The sequence below is a fragment of the Nomascus leucogenys genome, chromosome 8 (genome assembly GCF_006542625.1).
Source record: "Nomascus leucogenys isolate Asia chromosome 8, Asia_NLE_v1, whole genome shotgun sequence".
Classification (NCBI taxonomy): Eukaryota; Metazoa; Chordata; class Mammalia; order Primates; family Hylobatidae; genus Nomascus; species Nomascus leucogenys.
Window position 1 is genome coordinate 27,284,625 of NC_044388.1, and position 18,304 is coordinate 27,302,928.

General features: G+C 42.3%; 1 protein-coding gene across 3 annotated transcripts in view; it reads left to right on the top strand.

The window, feature by feature from the left end:
- The window catches only part of PIWIL2 (piwi like RNA-mediated gene silencing 2), an 83,789-nt gene that overhangs the window by 15,080 nt on the left and 50,405 nt on the right, over positions 1–18,304 (top strand). For all 3 annotated transcript variants that reach the window (XM_030816948.1, XM_030816950.1, XM_030816949.1), the window contains exons 11-14: positions 13,526–13,714; positions 14,299–14,383; positions 15,451–15,540; positions 17,450–17,590. In XM_030816948.1, the coding sequence (XP_030672808.1) occupies positions 13,526–13,714; positions 14,299–14,383; positions 15,451–15,540; positions 17,450–17,590 (505 nt within the window). The remainder of the gene's footprint in view (positions 1–13,525; positions 13,715–14,298; positions 14,384–15,450; positions 15,541–17,449; positions 17,591–18,304) is intronic.

Below are 18,304 nucleotides of genomic sequence, written 5' to 3' on the forward strand. Positions count from 1 at the left end.
GTAGTAATACACATTAGACATTGTTCTGTTTGTTTGTTTTTTCCCCCAGAGACAGGGTCTTGTTTTGTCACCCTGGCTGGAGTACAGTGGTTTGATCATAGCCCGCCGTAACCCTGAACTCCTGGGTTCAAGTGATACTATCACCTCAGCCTTCTGAGTAACCAGGGCTACGGGTGTGCTACCATGCCCAGCTAATTTTTATTTTATTTTATTTTTTTGTAGAGACAGGGTCTTGCTATGTTTCCCAGGCTGCTGTGTTTCCTGGCTTCAAGGGATCCTCCTACCTCAGCCTCTCAAAGTGGCACCCAGCCCTGTTTAGATTTTTAGTTGTAGAATAACTGAACTGAATATATGTGCCCTTGTCCCTGGTCCTCCTGAGATAAGCATCTGAATAGACATCTGCTGTGCTTTGAGAAGGAGTTTTATTTAAATTTGTGGTCAGGAGAACTTGGTTTGATATATGCACATGCTGAGTTTGCATATAATAATATACAATGTATGTGTTACTGTAGTAAATACAGATGTGTATATATATATATATATATATATATATATATTTTTTTTTTTTTTTTTTTTTAATTGACACAGAGTCTCACTCTATCACCCAGGCTGGAGTGCAGTGGTGCAATCTTGGCTCACTGCACCTTCCACCTCTTGGGTTCAAGTGATTCTCCTGCCTCAGCCTCCCGAGTAGCTGGAATTATAGGCGCCTGCCACCATGCCCGACTAATTTTTTTTCTTTTCTTTTCTTTTCTTTTTTTTTTTTTTGGAGACAGAGTCTCTCTCTGTTGCTTAGGCTGAAGTGCAGTAGTGCGATCTCAACTCACTGCAACCTCTGCCTCCTGTGTTGAAACAATTCTCTTGCTTCAGCCTCCCAAGTAGCTAGGACTACAGGTGCATGCTGCCACGTCTGGCTAATTTTTTGTATTTTAGTAGAGACAGGGTTTCACCACGTTTCCCAGGCTCGTCTTGAACTCCCGAGCTCAGGAGATCTGCCCGCCTCAGCCTCCCAAAGTGCTGGGATTACAGGCATAAGCCACCGTGCCCAGCCAGATGTGTATAATTTTTAGTGGTTGCATGAAATCTCATCTTACACATAAGTCTCTGTACATCTGATTTTTTTAGGCCGTGTACTCAGAAGTAGAATTACTTAATGGAAGGGCTGAACATTCTAAAGCCTTTTAATATATATCTATAATAATACAGTAGTTAACTATGTCTTGACAAATTACCCTGTAGAAGATTTATTCAGTTTCTTTTCCCACCAGCTATGTACAACCACTGGGTGTTATCAGGCTTGTAAATCTTTGCTTCTCTGACCATTTCATTCATTGCTTCAGTGTATACTTACTGAGCTCCAGTTATGAACCAGAGTCTTAGGACCTATCAGATAGCAAAACAAAGATCCCTCCCCTCACGGAGCCTCTGTTGTTGGCAGGGGAGATGAACAGTAAATAATAAATATAATAAGTTGTATAGTGCATTAAAAGTGAAAAGAGCCATGGAAAAAAAGAAAAAGAGCACACGGTCAGGGCGATCAGAAGTAGTGGGGCAGGGGGTGGAGAATTGCAGTTTTAAGTGCAGTGGTCAAGCTCATTTGAGCAAATGCTTCAAAGAGGTAAGAGGTTAGCCAGGTGAAGGGAGAAGAAGCTTTTGGCATGTGGACAGCTCAGGCACAGACCTTAAGACAGAAACAGGCCTGGTGCAGGCGCATGCGGGGTGGCTAGAGCCGAGTGAGCAAGCAGGATGGTGGAGGGGCAGAGCAAATGGAGGAGCTGATTACATAGGGCTTTGTAGGGCTTTTGTGAGGGTTTTAACTTTCACTCTGAGTGAAATGCAGGACTTTAAGCAGTGCACTGGCAAGATCCAACTTGGATTGTGAAAGGATCCCTGTTGTTGTTGTGTGGAGAATAGACTTGGTTGACTGAGGATGGAAGTGGGAACACCAGTCAAGAGGCTGTGGTAATCCAGTGGAGCCATGAGGATGGTAGTGATGGAGGTGGTAAGGAGTCAGATTCTGGACATCTGTATTTTGAAAGTAGCACTTAAGTGGATTTCCTGAGTGCGTGTGGGATAAGAGAAAGAGAAGCTGAAGATGTCTTGAACTTTTTTATAATTATTCTTTATCTCCTAGACTGTCAGCTCCTCTGGCAGAGGCCGTGTCTTTTTTGCTCACCCTGTACACTTAGACCTAATATAGGGCTTAGCACTGTCAAAAGTTGCAATTACTGGCTTTTATTTGAAGTTCATGAATTGGGTAACACCTTGAGGGTTCTGATGAGCTGAGCAGCGGAGGTTGGCTTTATAGACAGAAAAGGGCCAGAGAATCAGAAACAGAACAAAAAGGAGATTGGTCGTTTGTTACTTTCCTTGTAAAGGTTAAAGCAGAGGGGACATCTTTATCATACTAAAACTGGCCTGTTTGGGGATTTGGCTATTATCTCTCTCTCCTGATTTCTCAGAAAGTCAGATAAAGATCTTAGTTTCTATTTGGTGGCATGGAAGTTCAGCATGAGTAACTCCATTTTGGTTTGCTCTGTTGGGCCTAGTGCAGGAGCCCAGTCCAAGCCAATAGCCTCCTGTAAGTTTGATTTAATTGTACACAGTAAATGTTCAAGGATATTTATTAAATAAAAGTATATGTCTTCAAATCCGCTATTTCTTTTTTTGCAGTTTCTGCCTTTGCTTTTATGTATTTATTTTTCTTGCATGTACTTTCAGTGAATGCCTTTGCTTTTCTGCTTAGAAAGGTCTACTTGGCCAGGGATGGTCTGGTTCATGCCTATAATCCCAGCACTTTGGGAGGCCAAGGTGGGAAGATTGCTTGAGGCCAGGGGTTCAAGGCTGCAATGTGCTATGATAGTGCTACTGTACTCCAGCCTAGGCAAGTGAGACTCTGTCTTCCAAAAAACAGAACTAGCTTTTATTTTCCATTTTTTTTTTCTTTTTTGAGATGGAGTTTCACTCCTGTTGCCCAGGCTGGAGTGCAATGGCATGATGTTGGCTCACTGCAACCTCCACCTCCCGGGTTCAAGCGATTCTTCTGCCTCAGGCCTTCTGAGTAGTTGCCACCACACCTGGCTAATTTTTGTGTTTTTAGTAGAGACAGAGTTTCGCCATGTTGGCCAGGGTGGTCTTGAACTCCTGACCTCAGGTAATCCACCTGCCTCAGCTTCCCAAAGTGCTGGGATTACAGGCGTGAACCACCACGCCAGGCCTATTTTCAGTGTTTCAAACCCTATGGATTTACCTTGATATGAAGTTGGGATTATCATGGTTATCTCTGTACTATTATACAATTTATTGAAAAACATTCTTTTTTTTCCACAGATTCAAATCACTGCCTTATATGCTAAAATACCTGGATTTATTTCTGAACTTTCAATTTGAGCTATTGGTCCAAACTAATGTGATTCTGTCTAAAATACTGTACTTTTTTGGTTTTTTATATTTGTCAGAATTTTATTTTCAGAATTTTCATGGTGAATGTCACCCACATACTCTTTGATTTGATCCTTTGAACAATTTAGTGAAAATAAGAAAAAAGTTGTTTAGCATTTTGATGGGCATTGACTAGGGAGAATGTTCACTTAGTCTTCCTATTGAAAAATATGGCATGTCTTTCCATTTATTGAAATTTGTTTTGGCCAGACGTTGTGGCTCACCTCTGTAATCCTGACATTTTGGGAGGCCGAGGCAGGCGGATCAGTTGAGGTCAGCAGTTCAAGACCAGCCTGGCCAACATGGTGAAACCCTGTCTCTGCTAAAAATAAAAAAATTAGCCAGGCGAGGTGGCACACGCCTGTAATTCCAGCTACTTGGGAGGCTGAGGCAGGAGAATCACTTGAACCCAGGAACCTGGGAGGCAGAGGTTGCAGTGAGCCAAGATCATGCCATTGCACTCCAGCCTGGGTGACGGAGTGAGACTGTCTTAAAAAAAAAAAATCCAGGCACGGTGGCTCATGCCTGTAATCCCAGCACTTTGGGAGGCCGAGGCGGGCAGATCACGAAGTCAGGTGATCGAGACCATCCTGGCCAATACGGTGAAACCCTGTCTCTACTAAAAATACAAAAAATTAGCCGGGCGTGGTGGCCGGCGCCTGTAGTCCCAGCTACTCAGGCGGATGAGGCAGGAGATTGGCTTGAACCCGGGAGGCGGAGCTTGCAGTGAGCCGAGATTGTGCCAGTGCACTCCAGCCTGGGCAACAGAGCGAGCAAGACTCTGTCTCAAAAAAAAAAAAAAGAAAAAGAAAAACGTCAGTTGGCATTTTGATGGTCATTGACTAGGGAGACTGTTCACTGAGTCCTATTGAAAAATATGCATGTCTTTCCATATTTATTGAAATTTATTTTGTTTTGGCCAGGCACAGTGGCTCATGCCTGTCATCCCAGGACTTTGGGAGGCCGAGGCAGATGGATCACTTGAGGTTGGGAGGTTGAGACCAGTCTAGCCAACATGGTGAAATCCCGTCTCTACTAAAAAAAAAAAAAAAAAAAAATTAGCGGGGCGTGGTGGCGCAGGGCTGTAGTCCCAGCTACTCTGGAGGCTGAGGCAGGAGAATCACTTGAACCTGGGAGGTGGAGGTTGCAGTGAGCCGAGACTGTGCCAGTGCACTCTAGCCTGGGCAACAGAGCAAGACTTCGTCTGGGGAAAAAAAAATTATTTTTATTTTCTCCACAGTTATTTATCTTGGATTTTTTTTGCTAAAAAAATTCATTCCTTTCTTTCCTTCCTTTCCTTCTTTCCTCCTTTCTTCGAGACAAGGTCTCATTTCATGGCCCAGACTGAAGTGCAGTGGCTATTCACAGGCATGATCATAGCTCACTGCAGCCTTGAATTTTTGGGCTCAAGTGATCTTTCTGCCTCAGCTTCCTGAGTAACTGGGGCTACAGGCTTGTGCCACTATGCTCAGCTTTTTTTTTCTAAGTACATAATTTTATATGTACTTACCACTAATTTAAGCTCAAATTCACACCCAGTTGTGTAATCCCTTTACTATACATTGAAACACTAGGTATTTTGTCAGTTTCATTCCCCTCCTGTCCAAATACCACATTTTTGGGGTGATCTAGACCACTTTAGATCTAGCTTTGAGAACCTCTTCTCCAAGATAGTGTGAGAAGGCCTGTGTCAGGCATTACCCCGTTATGTCACACATGGACCCTCTCAGTGTAGCTGCTCAGCCCTGAGAGCATGTCCATGTCTGTCAGGGAGCTCTGCAGGCTGTCCTCCCTTGTCCCCTGCAGCTGTTACTGGCTTGGTGTTCTACCATCTTCGTTCCCTGTTCTTATGGATCACTGGAAACCACAGAAGAGCATTTATTTTCTTGGAGGTGAGAAGAGCTCGGTGTTTAAAAATGTAGCAGCTTTTCTTCTCATCACCCAGGAATGGTTTGCATACTTCTAAAAGGTAGTAAGTCAACTAAGGTTTACAAAATAAGGTTACTTTCTTATGTCACTGGTAAGTTCTCAATTCATTTAATGACCCATTCCTACTGAATTCAATACCATCTTAGAAATGTCTGTTAGAACCTGATCGGCTTCAGTTCAGCCGGTTGCTCTCCAGGCTGGCTGAACCATCACTGTCTTGGGGTTCCTCTTCCCTTCTTTTTTTTTTTTTTTTTTTTGTTGAGATGGAGTCTTGCTCTGTTGCCCAGGCTGGAGTGCAGTGGTACAATCTCGGCTCACTGCAACTTCCGCCTCCCAGGTTCAAGTGATTCTCCTGCCTCAGCCTCCTGAGTAGCTGGGACTACAGGCACGCGCCACCACGCCCAGCTAATTTTTGTATTTTTAGTAGAGACGGGGTCTCACCATGTTGATCAGGATGGTCTCGATCTCTTCACCTTGTGATCCACCTACCTCAGTCTCCCAAAGTGCTGAGATTACAGGCGTGAGCCACTGCGCCTGGCCCCCTCTTCCCTTCTTATGGGGAATCTCCTGTATGTCAGATTTCATAACTGCTGCTTTCTTGATTTATTTCCTTGTTTTGGTGTAGCATATATACTCCAGTATTATCCAGAAGAAGTGTGCATTGGAGGAAATTATTTTGAGACCTTACATGTTTGAAAAATGTCTTTAGCTTACAAAGTAGTTGTCTAGTTTGATTGGGTATATAACTCTAGGTTATAAATCTAGTTTGGAGATACTTTACCCTGAGAATTTTGAAGGCACTACTCCATCGTCCTTGCTTTTAGATTTATTGTTGAAAGATCTAAAGCCGTTTTAATTTCTGATTCCAGAATCTTTGTATGTCTCTCCTCAGCCTGTCCTGCCCCTTTGGGAGCTTTGGGAGTTTTTCTTTACTGTTGTCTTCTGAAATTTTATTTGTTCTTCATTCCTTCCTGCATCTCTCAGGATTCTATATGGGATTACTTTCCCTTTGCCTGAAGAACTGCTTGTAATATGTCCTTTAGTGTGGACTCTGCTGGTGACAAATTCTTTTAATTTTTATCTAAAAATGTTTTCCATCTTGCCTTTAACTTAAAATTCTGGGTTTGGCAGTTACTTTCTTTTCGCCCTTTGAGAAATATTATCTGGCTTACATTCTTCGCTTTTTTTTTTTTTTTTTTTTTTTATGGAATCTCACTTGGTTACCCCAGTTGGAGTACAGTGGCACGATCACAACTCACTGCAGCCTCAAACTCCTGGGCTCAAGCAATCCTCCCACCTCAGTCTCCGAAGTAGCTGGGGCTGCAGGGATGCACCATCACACCTGGCTAATGTTTTCATTTTTTCATAGAGGCAGGGTCTCACTGTGTTGCCAAGGCTGGTCTCGAACTCTTGGGCTCAAGTGATTCTCCTACCTCAGCGTCCCAAAGTGCTGGTGTGAGGCACTGTGCCCAGCCTATTTTATTTTTATTTTTGTAGAGATGCAGTTTGACTGTGTTGCCAAGGCTGACCTCGAAATCCTGGCCTCAAGTTATCCTCCCTCCTACCTCGGCACTCTAAAGTGCTAGGATTACAGGTGTAAGCTATTGCACCTGGCCCGTGGTTTGTCAACATTGTTCCTGTTGACAAATCAATCACCAATAATACTGTTATCTTTTTAATTTTTTTTTTATTTTTGTCTTTGGCTTTCAAAGTTTTACTGTAATGCATCTAGTTGTGATTTCTGTTAAAAGAAAAAAAATATTCGTGGCACTTGTTAAAGAATGATAAGGCGGACTTTATTCAGAACCAGTGCAATGGGCACAAGGACCCCTGCAATGGGGATTTACAGTATGGGAGAGAGATTGGGCTCAACTCAGAATACAGCAAGGAAAAGTGGGAATTTATAGTCTAGGAGAAGGATCGGGGTCAGTGGATGAAAAATTGCTGATAGTTGGGGTTTCACCAAATTTTTACAGTTGGGTTGCTGGTCTAATGGGCTTCCAACCATAAGCTCTCAGGAATGGCCTGAATTGGTATGAAGCCTCATCTGGCTTCTTCTAAAGAGTACTCTTCTTTATGTTGAGCAGAAAAGACAGTCCAGAACAAATAAAAATGCCTTATATGTATAGACAACAGTAAAAGCAAAGCAAGCAAATGAAAAACAGAACTGACTGGGTGCAGTGACTCATGCCAGTAATCCCAGCATTTTGGAGGGTGGATTGGTTGAGCCCAAGTGTTCGAAACCAGCCTGGGCAACATAGCAAAATCCTGTCTCTACAAAAAATACAAAAATTAGCTGGGCATGGCGGCACGCATCTGTCATCCCAGCTACTCGGAAGGCTGAGATGGGAGAATCACCTGAGCTGGAATGTCCAGGCTGCAGTGAGTGTGAGCCATAATCGCACCACTGCACCCCAACCTGGCCAATGGAGTGAGACCCTATTTAAAAAAAAAAAAGCTAATGGCAAAAATATTTTCAAATGATATACTTTCAAAACAAAAAGGCTAATGACCTCACACAAAGATCTAGGTCTGATTATATGCTGGAGGCTGTACTTCTAAACCAAAAGGTCTATTTATGTAAGGAAGTAAGGCTAATTGGCTTACATAAAGACCTAAGGCTAATGACAAAGGCCTGTTTGGTTATAAATATTGGGATTCAGCAACTAGAGCTTAATGAAACTAGTCACACCTCAGATGGTTGTTGGGATTGACTCACTTGACAGCAGATCTGAAGAACAAAGAATTAAGCACAAGGGCCCAGTGAGTGGATTGTTGGTCTGAGAATCTCTGGAATGTTGCCTGGGAAGTTTTCAAAATTATCTTGGTTGGACCTCCAGAATTGTCAGAGGATGGTGAGACCTCTGTTCTATCGGAAATAAAAAGAAAGCTGAATTTCTTGCTTACTGCAGTTAGAGACTATTGGTCTTCTATAGAATATTGGAGAAGAGTATAGTTCAGGCAGGCGAGACTCTTGTGGATTGATTTGCCCTCACAGGTATGCATATTGGATTAAGTCATCCGTGATTGGCTGGCTTATAGAAACAAGGGGATTACATTGATTAGTTGGCTTGCAAAAGTGTGTTTGCTGAAGTAAATTGATGTAGATTGATTCAACAGGCTTAAAACCCATTCTTATGGCTACTTGTTACTATGGTGACAGAGTAATCCATCTTTTCCAGTTTGTGGGAATTTTATTTTATTCTCAGGAGTATATGAATATTTGTTTTCATTTAGTTTTATTGTTTAGTTTCTTAGATATTAATCTTAAATTCATAAAGAATTTTCTAAAATTGGCTAGCAAGCTAACCTGTTTCTTTAATGATCTTTTTTCTTTTTCTTTCTTTTTTTTTTTTGAGATGGAATTTCGCTCTTGTTGCCCAGGCTAGAGTGCAATGGCGTGATCTCGGCTCACTGCAACCTCCGCCTCCTGGGTTCAAGTGGTTCTCCTGCCTCAGCCTCCCGAGTAGCTGGGATTACAGGCATGTGCCACCACACCCGGCTAACTTTGTATTTTCAGTAGAGACAGGGTTTCTCCATGTTGGTCAGACTGGTCTTGAACTCCTGACCTCAGGTGATCCACCCGCCTCGGCTTCCCAAAGTGCTGGGATTGCAGGCGTGAGCCACCGCACCCGGTCAGTGATCTTTTTTCTTACAAATTTGAAATACCACTTTATTCTACACTCAGTATTAATCTGTTTGAGTCTATTTCCGTATCTTTTATTCTGTTCCGTTAATTTCTTTTTTCAGATGTGTAAAGGTACAATTGACATCCATAAAAAACGCACACACGTTTAAAGTATACTGTTTGATGAGTTTTCATATATGTATATATATTTGATATATTTCACCTGTGAAATGTTACAGTGAAGAAAATAGACATGGCCATTGCCCCAAAATGTACTCAGGTCTCTCTGAAGCCTCTTCCCACTTCTGTTCCTCCTCTGCACGCCATGGGCAGCAAATGCTGGTCAGCTTTCTGTCACTAGAGATTATTCTGCATTTTCTAGAATTTTATATAAATGGAATCACTATGTTCTTGTTCTTTTTTATTGTATTTATTTTATTTTATTTTATTTATTTATTTTTTTTTTGAGACAGAATCTCTCCCTGTCACCCAGGCTGGAGTGCAATGGTGCGATCTCAGCTCACTGCAACCTCCACCTCCCGGGTTCAGGCGATTCTCCCGTGTAGCTGGGATTACAGGTGCCTGCCACCACGCCCAGCTATATAAAAACATTTTTTTAATAGAGGTGGGGCCTCACTATGTTGCCCAGGCCGGTCTCGAACTCCTGGGCACAAGCAGTTCTCCTACCTAGCCTCAGCCTCCCAAAGTGCTGGGATTATAGGCATAAGTGGGGCGAGGAAGAAGACCCACCCAACAGCCCACCCACCCACCTGCCTGCCTTCTATTGTTTTTCGGTTGGCTTCTTTCACTCAGCGTTATTTTGAAATCATTCACATTGTTGTATGTTGCAAATGTTCATTCCTTTTAATTGCTGGGTAGTGTTCCATCTTGTGGCTCTACCACAATTTATTCACCCATTGTTTCCAGATTCTTTCCAGCTTTTGGCTGTTACAAATAAGTTGCTATAAATATTAGTGTACAAGTCTTTGTGTGAACATATACTTTCATTTCTTTGGGTTAGTAGATACCTGGGAGCGGAATGGCAAGTCATATGGTAGGTGTGTGTTTAATTTTATAGGAAAGTCTTTCCCAAAGTGTCTGTACTGTTTTACATTCCCACTAGCAGTGCCTGAGAATTCAGGTTGTTCCACATTCTCACCAATACTTGGTTTAGTCAGTCTTAATTTTAGAAATTTTAACCAGTGTACAGTGGTATCCAATTGTGGTTTTGATTTACACTTTCCTAGTGAATAATGATGTAGAGCATCTTTTTCTGTGTGTACTTCCCATTCATTTGTCTGCTTTGGTGAAGTATCCGTTCGTATCTTTTGCCTATTTTTAAATATTTGGGTTGTTGTTTTTACTGAGTTGTGCAGTAATTCATTACATATAAGAAGTACAAATCCTTTATCAGGTGAATGATATGCACGTATCACATGATTTACGCATATTTTCTTCCATTTTGTAGCTTGTCTTTGCATTTTTCTTAAAGGTGACTTTTTTTTGAGACAGAGTCTTGCTCTGTTGGCTGGAGTGCAGTGGTGCAATCACAGCTCACTGCAGCCTTGGCCTCTAGGGCTCAAGCAATCCTCCCACCTCACCCTCCTGAGTATCTGTGACTACAGGCATGCACCACCATGCCCAGCTAATTAAAAAAAATTTTTTTTGTAGAGATAGAGTTTCACCACATTGCCCAGGCTATTCTTGAACACTTGGGCTCAAGTGATCCTCCTAAAGTGCTGGGATTACAGGTGTGAGCCATCACACCCGGCCAGTGGTCCCTTTTGTTTGTTTTTTATTCTTTTTTATTTATTTTATTTTTTTGAGACAGGGTATCGCTCTTTCACCCAGGAGGGAGTGCAGCGGCACCATCTCAGCTCACTGCAGCCTCTGCCCTCCGGGCCGATTCTCATGCCTTGGCCTCCTGAGTAGCTGGGACTACAGGCATGCGCCACCACACCTGGCTGTTTTGTACTTTTAGTAGAGATGGGGTTTCATCATGTTGCCCAGGCTTGTCTCGAAATCCTGAGCTCAAGTGATCCACCCACCTCAGCCTCCCAAAGTGCTGGGATTACAGGCATGAGCCACCATGCCCGGCCCAGTGGTCCCTTTTAAGGAGTAGACATTTTTAATTCTGATGAAGTCGAATTTATACTTTTTCTTTCATAGGTTTTGGTTTTGGTGTCATATCCAAGAAATCATTGCCTAACTCGAGGTCACAAAGATTTTCTGTTTTTTTTTAGGTTTATGGTTTTAACTCATATTTAGATCTGCGATCCATTTTGAGTTAACTTTTACAGGTGATGTCAGGTAACGGTCTGAGTTCCTTTTGTTACATGTTTAATTATCACAGCACTATTTCTTGAAAAGATTGTCCTTCTCTGCTGACTTACCTTGACACCTTTGTCAGTTATTATTTGATCATAAATGTATAGGTTCTGTGTTTCATTCTCATGTAATTTAAGGCACAAATGTCCCTCTGAGCACTGCATTAGCTACAGCCCCTGATTTTTTTATTGTCTGATTTTTCATTTTCCTTCAGTTCAAGATATTTTCTCATTTCTCTTGTGCTTTCTTCTTTGATCTATGGGTTATTTAGAGTGTATTATAATTTTCAAATATTTGGAGGTTTCTTATTTTTCTTTCTGTTTAATATATTTTGGCAAGTCTGGATCGTTTATTTTTCTGATTTTTTTTTTTTTTTTTTGAGACGGGGTCTTGCTCTGTCGCCAGGCTAGAGTGCAGTGGCACGATCTTGGCTCACTGCAATCACTGCCTCCCGGGTTCAAGTGATTCTCCTGTCTCAGCCTTCTGAGTAGCTGGGACTACCGGCATGCACCCCCACGCCCAGCTAATTTTTGTATTTTTAGTAGAAACGGGTTTCATCATGTTGTCCCGGATGGTCTCGATCTCTTGACATTCTGATCCACCCACCTCGGCCTCCCAAACTGCTGGGATTACAGGTGTGAGCCACTGCACCCAGCTTATTTTTCTGATTTCTTTTTTTAAATTAACCTATCCATATTGAGACTAAAGACTCTGTTATTTCTGTGGCGTTCAGCTGCTGATGTCTTTGCTCAGTTTTTCCTTATTATCATATTTTAACCTGGCTTCCTAGTGATCACCCCCTTGTCTGTAGAGCGTAGTCATTCGGATAATGATTTGGAGAGCAGTTATACTCAAACCCTGTGACCCCATAAGGCTTCCATCTCTACTAATGGATTTGTGTGTAGATTGAATAATGCATTCAAAATTACAGGTAGTTCTCCCATGTTTTTTGGCTTTTAACTTTCAGCTGAGATTTCTTGGCTCTCTTCTAAGCATAGATGGTTTCCCAGTCAGCCAAGGATGTGTGGCCTTCTATGGCTTTCTGATTGCCAGTATTTAGCCCTTAAATTTCTGGTTGATGCACTGCTCACCCCAACTTAGATGACAAATCTAGGCTAACAGAACTTTGCTTTTCTCCTTTGCCACTTGTAGTTGGCTTGCCATGGGTTCCTATCCCTACCCCTAGATTAAGTTTTCTCTATCTCAAAAGATTGTACACTTTTTGGTTCTATTTCTATAGCAGTCTCAAAATGACAAAGCTAGAGAATAGACTAGTAGTTACCAGATCTAGGGAAGGAGGGGGAGTGTGAATATAAAGGGCAGCAGGAAATAGTCCCTTGGTGGTGACATGCAACAGTTTGGTATCTGATTGTGGTAACCTATAAATGAGAGAAAACTGTATACACATACAAACACACCAGTGTATGTACATAACAATGAAAATGGAGTAAGATCTGTAGTCTAGTTAATGATACTATAGCAATGGCAGTTTTGTACATGAGACTCTATGTCCAGATTTTGCAACTTTCTGTGATTTGATGAGTATTTCAAAGTACGAAATTTTAAACAATTAATTTTAATTAATTTAGGGACAGGGCCTTACTTTGTCAACCAGGATGGGGTGCAGTGATGCTGTCATAGCTCACTGTAGCCTCAAACTCCTGGGTTCAAGCCATCTTCCCATCTCACTCAGTCTCTGGAGTATCTGGGACTACAAGGTATGCCACTACACCTGGCTAATTTTTTTAATTTTTTTAGAAATGGGATCTTGCCATGTTGCCCAGGCTGATCTCAATATCCTGGGCTCAAGCAATCCTCCCACCTTAGCCTCTCAAATAGCTGGGACTACAACTGTGAGCCATCATCCCTGGTAGGCCTATATTCTCTATTTCCTGCAGTTCAGGCCCTCTTAAGCTTTTTCCTTTTTTTCCCCCCCACCAAGGAAATAAGGTATCACTATGTTGCCCAGGCTGGTCTCCAACTTCTGGGTTCAAGCAGTCCTCCTGCCTCTGCCTCCTAAAATCCTGGGATTACAAGCGTGAGCCACTGCATCTGGCCAAGAGTCCCATCTTTTAACAGAACTGGAGCCTTCTGGTGCTATATAGCTGGGATTAGATTCCCAATTACTTGATCCCCTATCCGTTTCATACTGTTCTGGATATACACTGTGATCCAAAAGTCTTTTGTCTCTTTCCAAAGGCATGCCATTTATCAGCAGAACAAAGAACACTTCCAGGATGAGTGTACTAAGCTTCTGGTTGGCAATATTGTTATCACCCGATATAACAATCGTACCTATCGTATTGATGATGTGGATTGGAATAAGACTCCAAAGGATAGTTTCACGATGTCTGATGGGAAAGAGATCACATTCTTGGAATACTACAGGTAGCAAGAAGAGACTGGGTTTGGGCCTCAGGGTGGGGGTTGGATGTAGTCCACCTTCTCCAGCAGATATTGAGTTCTGCAATAGCATACCACTTGACACTTTCAAAATAATTGAATTGGTAATGTGTCTAAGACTGAATGAGCTTGTTTGTGGGATTTGACCTGAGTATGCTACCATTATGGCTTCAATTATTTTAGTAATTTGGAAGTTACTATATAAATTAATCTCAGGGCTTTGAATTGTATTTCTTTTTTTGATTTTATTAGAAGTCTGGAGAGATTAAATTCAAGTCATTAATCATTTGACTGTCATTTCATGTTTCTATTGCCTGAGCCCTTTAACCTCATGTTTTGAACAAAGTCTTTCTTGAACTTTTAGCCATATTTCTCCTATATTTAATTGCAACATAATTTGAGCCTGCTTTTTCTGGTTATAAATATATTATGATCGGTTTCCAGTGGCTCCTTGACAAGAGTATTATGCAAATTATGTACCTCAGTCCTGGTTAAGAGACTCAGACTGTGGTGCTCTAAGAGTATTGATGCCGCTTCTGAAATTTTTTCCTGCCTGTACTCTGTTCTAGCAAAAATTACGGGATCACAATTAAGGAAGAGGACCAGCCACTGCTGATTCACAGGCCCAGTGAGAGACAGAATAATCATGGGATGGTGAGTAGGGCTGTCAGGCTTACAATTCCAGCTTAAGTTCTTCATCTTGTCAGCTGCTTTTAGCCGTCCTCATGGCTTTGTGGGAGCTATGGAGTAGCGATCCTAGTGTGGTTGCGGAAAGCTGTGCAAGTGTTTGTCTGTCTCATCCAGTCAGAGGCACCACTCATACTGGTAAGATCTGCTTTGGAAGTCCCCACGAGGCAGAGCTAAATATCCACATAAGCTATTAGGTTAAAGAGTTAAGGAGAATTTCCAGTGAAGGAAGATTAAAACTCTGAATCCATGAGGAAAGGTGTAGACATTGATTGATTGATTGATTGATTGATTTAGTTAATTAGTTAGTTAGTTAGTTAGTTGACGGAGTCTGGCTCTGTCACCCAGGCTGGAGTGCAGCGGCACAATCTCGGCTCACTGCAAGCTCCGCCTCCCGGGTCACGTCATTCTCCTGCCTCAGCCTCCTGAGTAGCTGGGACTACAGGAGCCTGCCACCAGGCCCGGCTAATTTTTTGTATTTTTAATAGAGATGGGGTTTCACCATGTTAGCCAGGATGGTCTCGATCTCCTGACCTTGTGATTTGCCCGCCTCGGCCTCCTAAAGTGCTGGGATTACAGGCGTGAACCACTGCGCCTGGCCTAGACATTTATTTTAACAGGGCCAGAGGCTTAAGGAAGGTGCCTTGTTACCTGACTCCTCTGTCTTAAATGTGAAGACTGAAGACCAGTAGGTTACGGTGAGACTGAGGCACACTGCTTAGCGATGGGATGCATTGTCTTACCATTGTCTTGAGGCCCAAGAGGGACAGATTTTTTTTTTCTAGTTTTTACTCTGCTTTGACAGTTTCAATATTTTTCCTTTGACCTAATACAACAGGCTGTATGTATAGTGACTGAGGGAGAAAGGATAAAATACTTCTAGCATTTCACTGCTCTCTTCTCCAGGATTTTGTACTCCTTAGTGTGCAAGGTATATCACTGCGGGAGCAGCCCTGGCCATGGCATGTCCTGTATGGTCGGGAACATGAGCCTTTTGTACTGCCTCATTTTCCCTCTTCGTTCTCTCTTCAAAGCTGCTAAAAGGGGAAATCCTGCTGCTGCCCGAGCTTTCTTTTATGACCGGAATCCCAGAGAAGATGAAGAAGGACTTCAGAGCGATGAAGGTTGGAGTCCTGTGTTTTCAGCCAGAAATGCCCACTTTGTGAGGCAGCCTTTTGGTTAACAGTTTGAGTTAGAACCGAGTCACGTTCCAACTCTGATGTTGGCTTGCATTGTAACCTGGGCCTGTCCATTCTTCCAGGCTCCAGTTTTCTCCTCTGTAAAACATGATCCTTGTCCCTTCCCACACACGATGTGAAAAAGCATATCAGAACTTCCTTTTGAAGGTCATTAGAACAGTAGAGGGACTGGATTATAAAATAAGAAGCAAACAACTCTGTCTTCATCCTCACCATTCAGGTGGATAATTGTAAACTGGTCATATGACCATGGGTGAGGTTCTTTGAGAGCACTGAGTTATCGTAACATTTCTAAAGCCTTCAGTTTATTTGAAGGCATGGAGAAGATAATGAGGCAAAAAGCAAGTAAGTCGGGAGATGAGGATAGAAGTTTATCTTGTGGGGCCCTGAGTGTCCTGGGGGTGTTGGGCTCAGCTCCTGTGGGCAGGGCTGAGTAGCAGAGATGGGTGCAGCACCTAGCACCTAGGTGACATGAGTCCAGACCCCGAGAGCCGGCCCGCCACACTCTTGTCTGGGGCTGTCCGTGCTTGAACTTCTCTCTGCTGCCTCACTTTCCAGTCCTTGTCTGTCTTAGACCCATATGCCACATACAGTTTTTATGTGGCATCATAAAGAGCTTGAAGTGAAGCTCCAAATTCCTGTGAGAGATTTCTTTTATGTTTACCTTCCAGTTCTTCTACTTTCACCTACCTTGTAGGTCAGGGCCTTTTCCTTACAACTCCCAGTTACCTGATGACTTTATGATCACCGAGCTGTATCTATATACCCCTGTAGACTTACTGACCCTAATGACTACCTCAGAGGGAATAACAGCTGTGCAATTCATTCATCTCAGAAGAATAAAGAACTCACTTATGTGATTCAGAATCTTCCTGCCTACCTGTTAGATTTTACTTAACAGTATTTAGCAAGCACCTATAAATGAGTCAAACACCATGACAAGTTCTGGGCAAAAAAGTGACTTATGGTAACGTCAAATGCCTAGTATACTATGGCATATAGTGTTAGACTGAATATGGTTTTCTATTTTGTTTGGCTGGATGCCTCGCATGTGGCATTTTTTCCACATTTTTTCCCAAATTTTATTTCTTTTTTAATATTTGTTTTATTATACAGATGGGGTCTAGCTGTGTTGCCCAGGCTGGTCTCAAATTCCTGGGTTCAAGTGATCTGCCTGTCTTGGCCTCCCAGAGTGCTGGGATTACAGGCATGAGCCACTGTGCCAGGCCCCACATTTTAAGTAGGTGTAATCAAGCCCCTTTGTTCCTGTTTCATAGGCTCTTATAGGAATTTTAAAGTCAAAACATGCTTTGAGAAAGAAATAAGATCCATACATCATGAAAGAGAAAGAGTCAATGACATTTAAAATTCTTTTATTATTCAATTTTTTTTTTTTTTTTTGGAGACAATATCTTGCTCTGTTGCCCAGGCTGGAGCGCAGTGGCACAATCATGGCTCACTGCAGCCTCAATCCCTTGGGCTCAAGTGATCCTCCTGCCTCAGCCTCCTGAGTAGCTAGGAGTACAGGGCACGCACCACCTTACTTGGCTAATTTTTTAAAGTTTTTTATAGAGACAGAGTCTTGCCCATGTTGCCCATGTTGGTCTCAAACACCTGGGCTCAAGCAATCCACCCACCTCATCCTCCCAATCAATTTTTAACCTTATATCACATTCACATTCCTAAGAGATATATTTAATAAGTCCTTGAAGGTATTTGAAAATTTCTGCTGATTTCAATGGGAAAGAGAAACATTTTAGACCTACTGGGGTTTATTTAACTTCATACTGGTGAAGTTATCTTTATAAGTTATCTTTATGTTAATTCTGTTTAGGATTTGGCCCAGCAAATCAATCTGAGCCCCAAGCAACACCATAGTGCTTTGGAATGCTTGCTGCAGAGAATTGCAAAGAACGAGGCAGCCACCAATGAACTGATGCGTTGGGGGCTTCGTCTGCAAAAGGATGTACATAAGGTAAACCAGAAAATGTGATGGTGTATGCACATGTACAGACACACGTGTGCAATAGTTATGTGACTTTCCTTTTGTTGTCAGTATATTTTGAATGTCCGTGTCATTTAATATTTTTCTAAGTTTTTTTTTTTTTTTTTTTTGAGACAGAGTCTTACTGGGATTACAGGTGTGAACCTTTGTGCCTGGTCATATTTTTCTAAGTATTTCTAATGCCTGCCTGATACTTTTTATTAACAGTTTTCTATCCTTTTACATTCAAATTGAATTTAGTATTTTTCTATTATAAATAGTGATGCAGGGCAGGCGTGGTGGCTCACGCCTATAATCCCAGCACTTTGGGAGGCTGAGGCAGGTGGATCACCTTAGGTCAGGAGTTCGAGAAGAGCCTGGCCAACATGGTAAAACCCCATCTCTACTAAAAATACAAAAATTAGCTGGGTGTGGAGGCACGAGCCTGTAATACCAGCTACTTGGGAGGCTGAGGTAGGAGAATCACTTGAACCCGGGAGGTGGAGGTTGCAGTGAGCCAAGATGGGGCCACTGCACTCTAGCCTGGGAGACACAGGGAGAATCCATCTCAAAAAAAATTAACTAATTTAAAAAAATAACGACGCAGTGTACATCCTTATAACTGAATCTTTGTATGTGTTATTTTTTTTTGAAACGGATTCCAAGTGATTCTCCTGTCTCAGCCTCCCGAGTAGCTGGATTTAC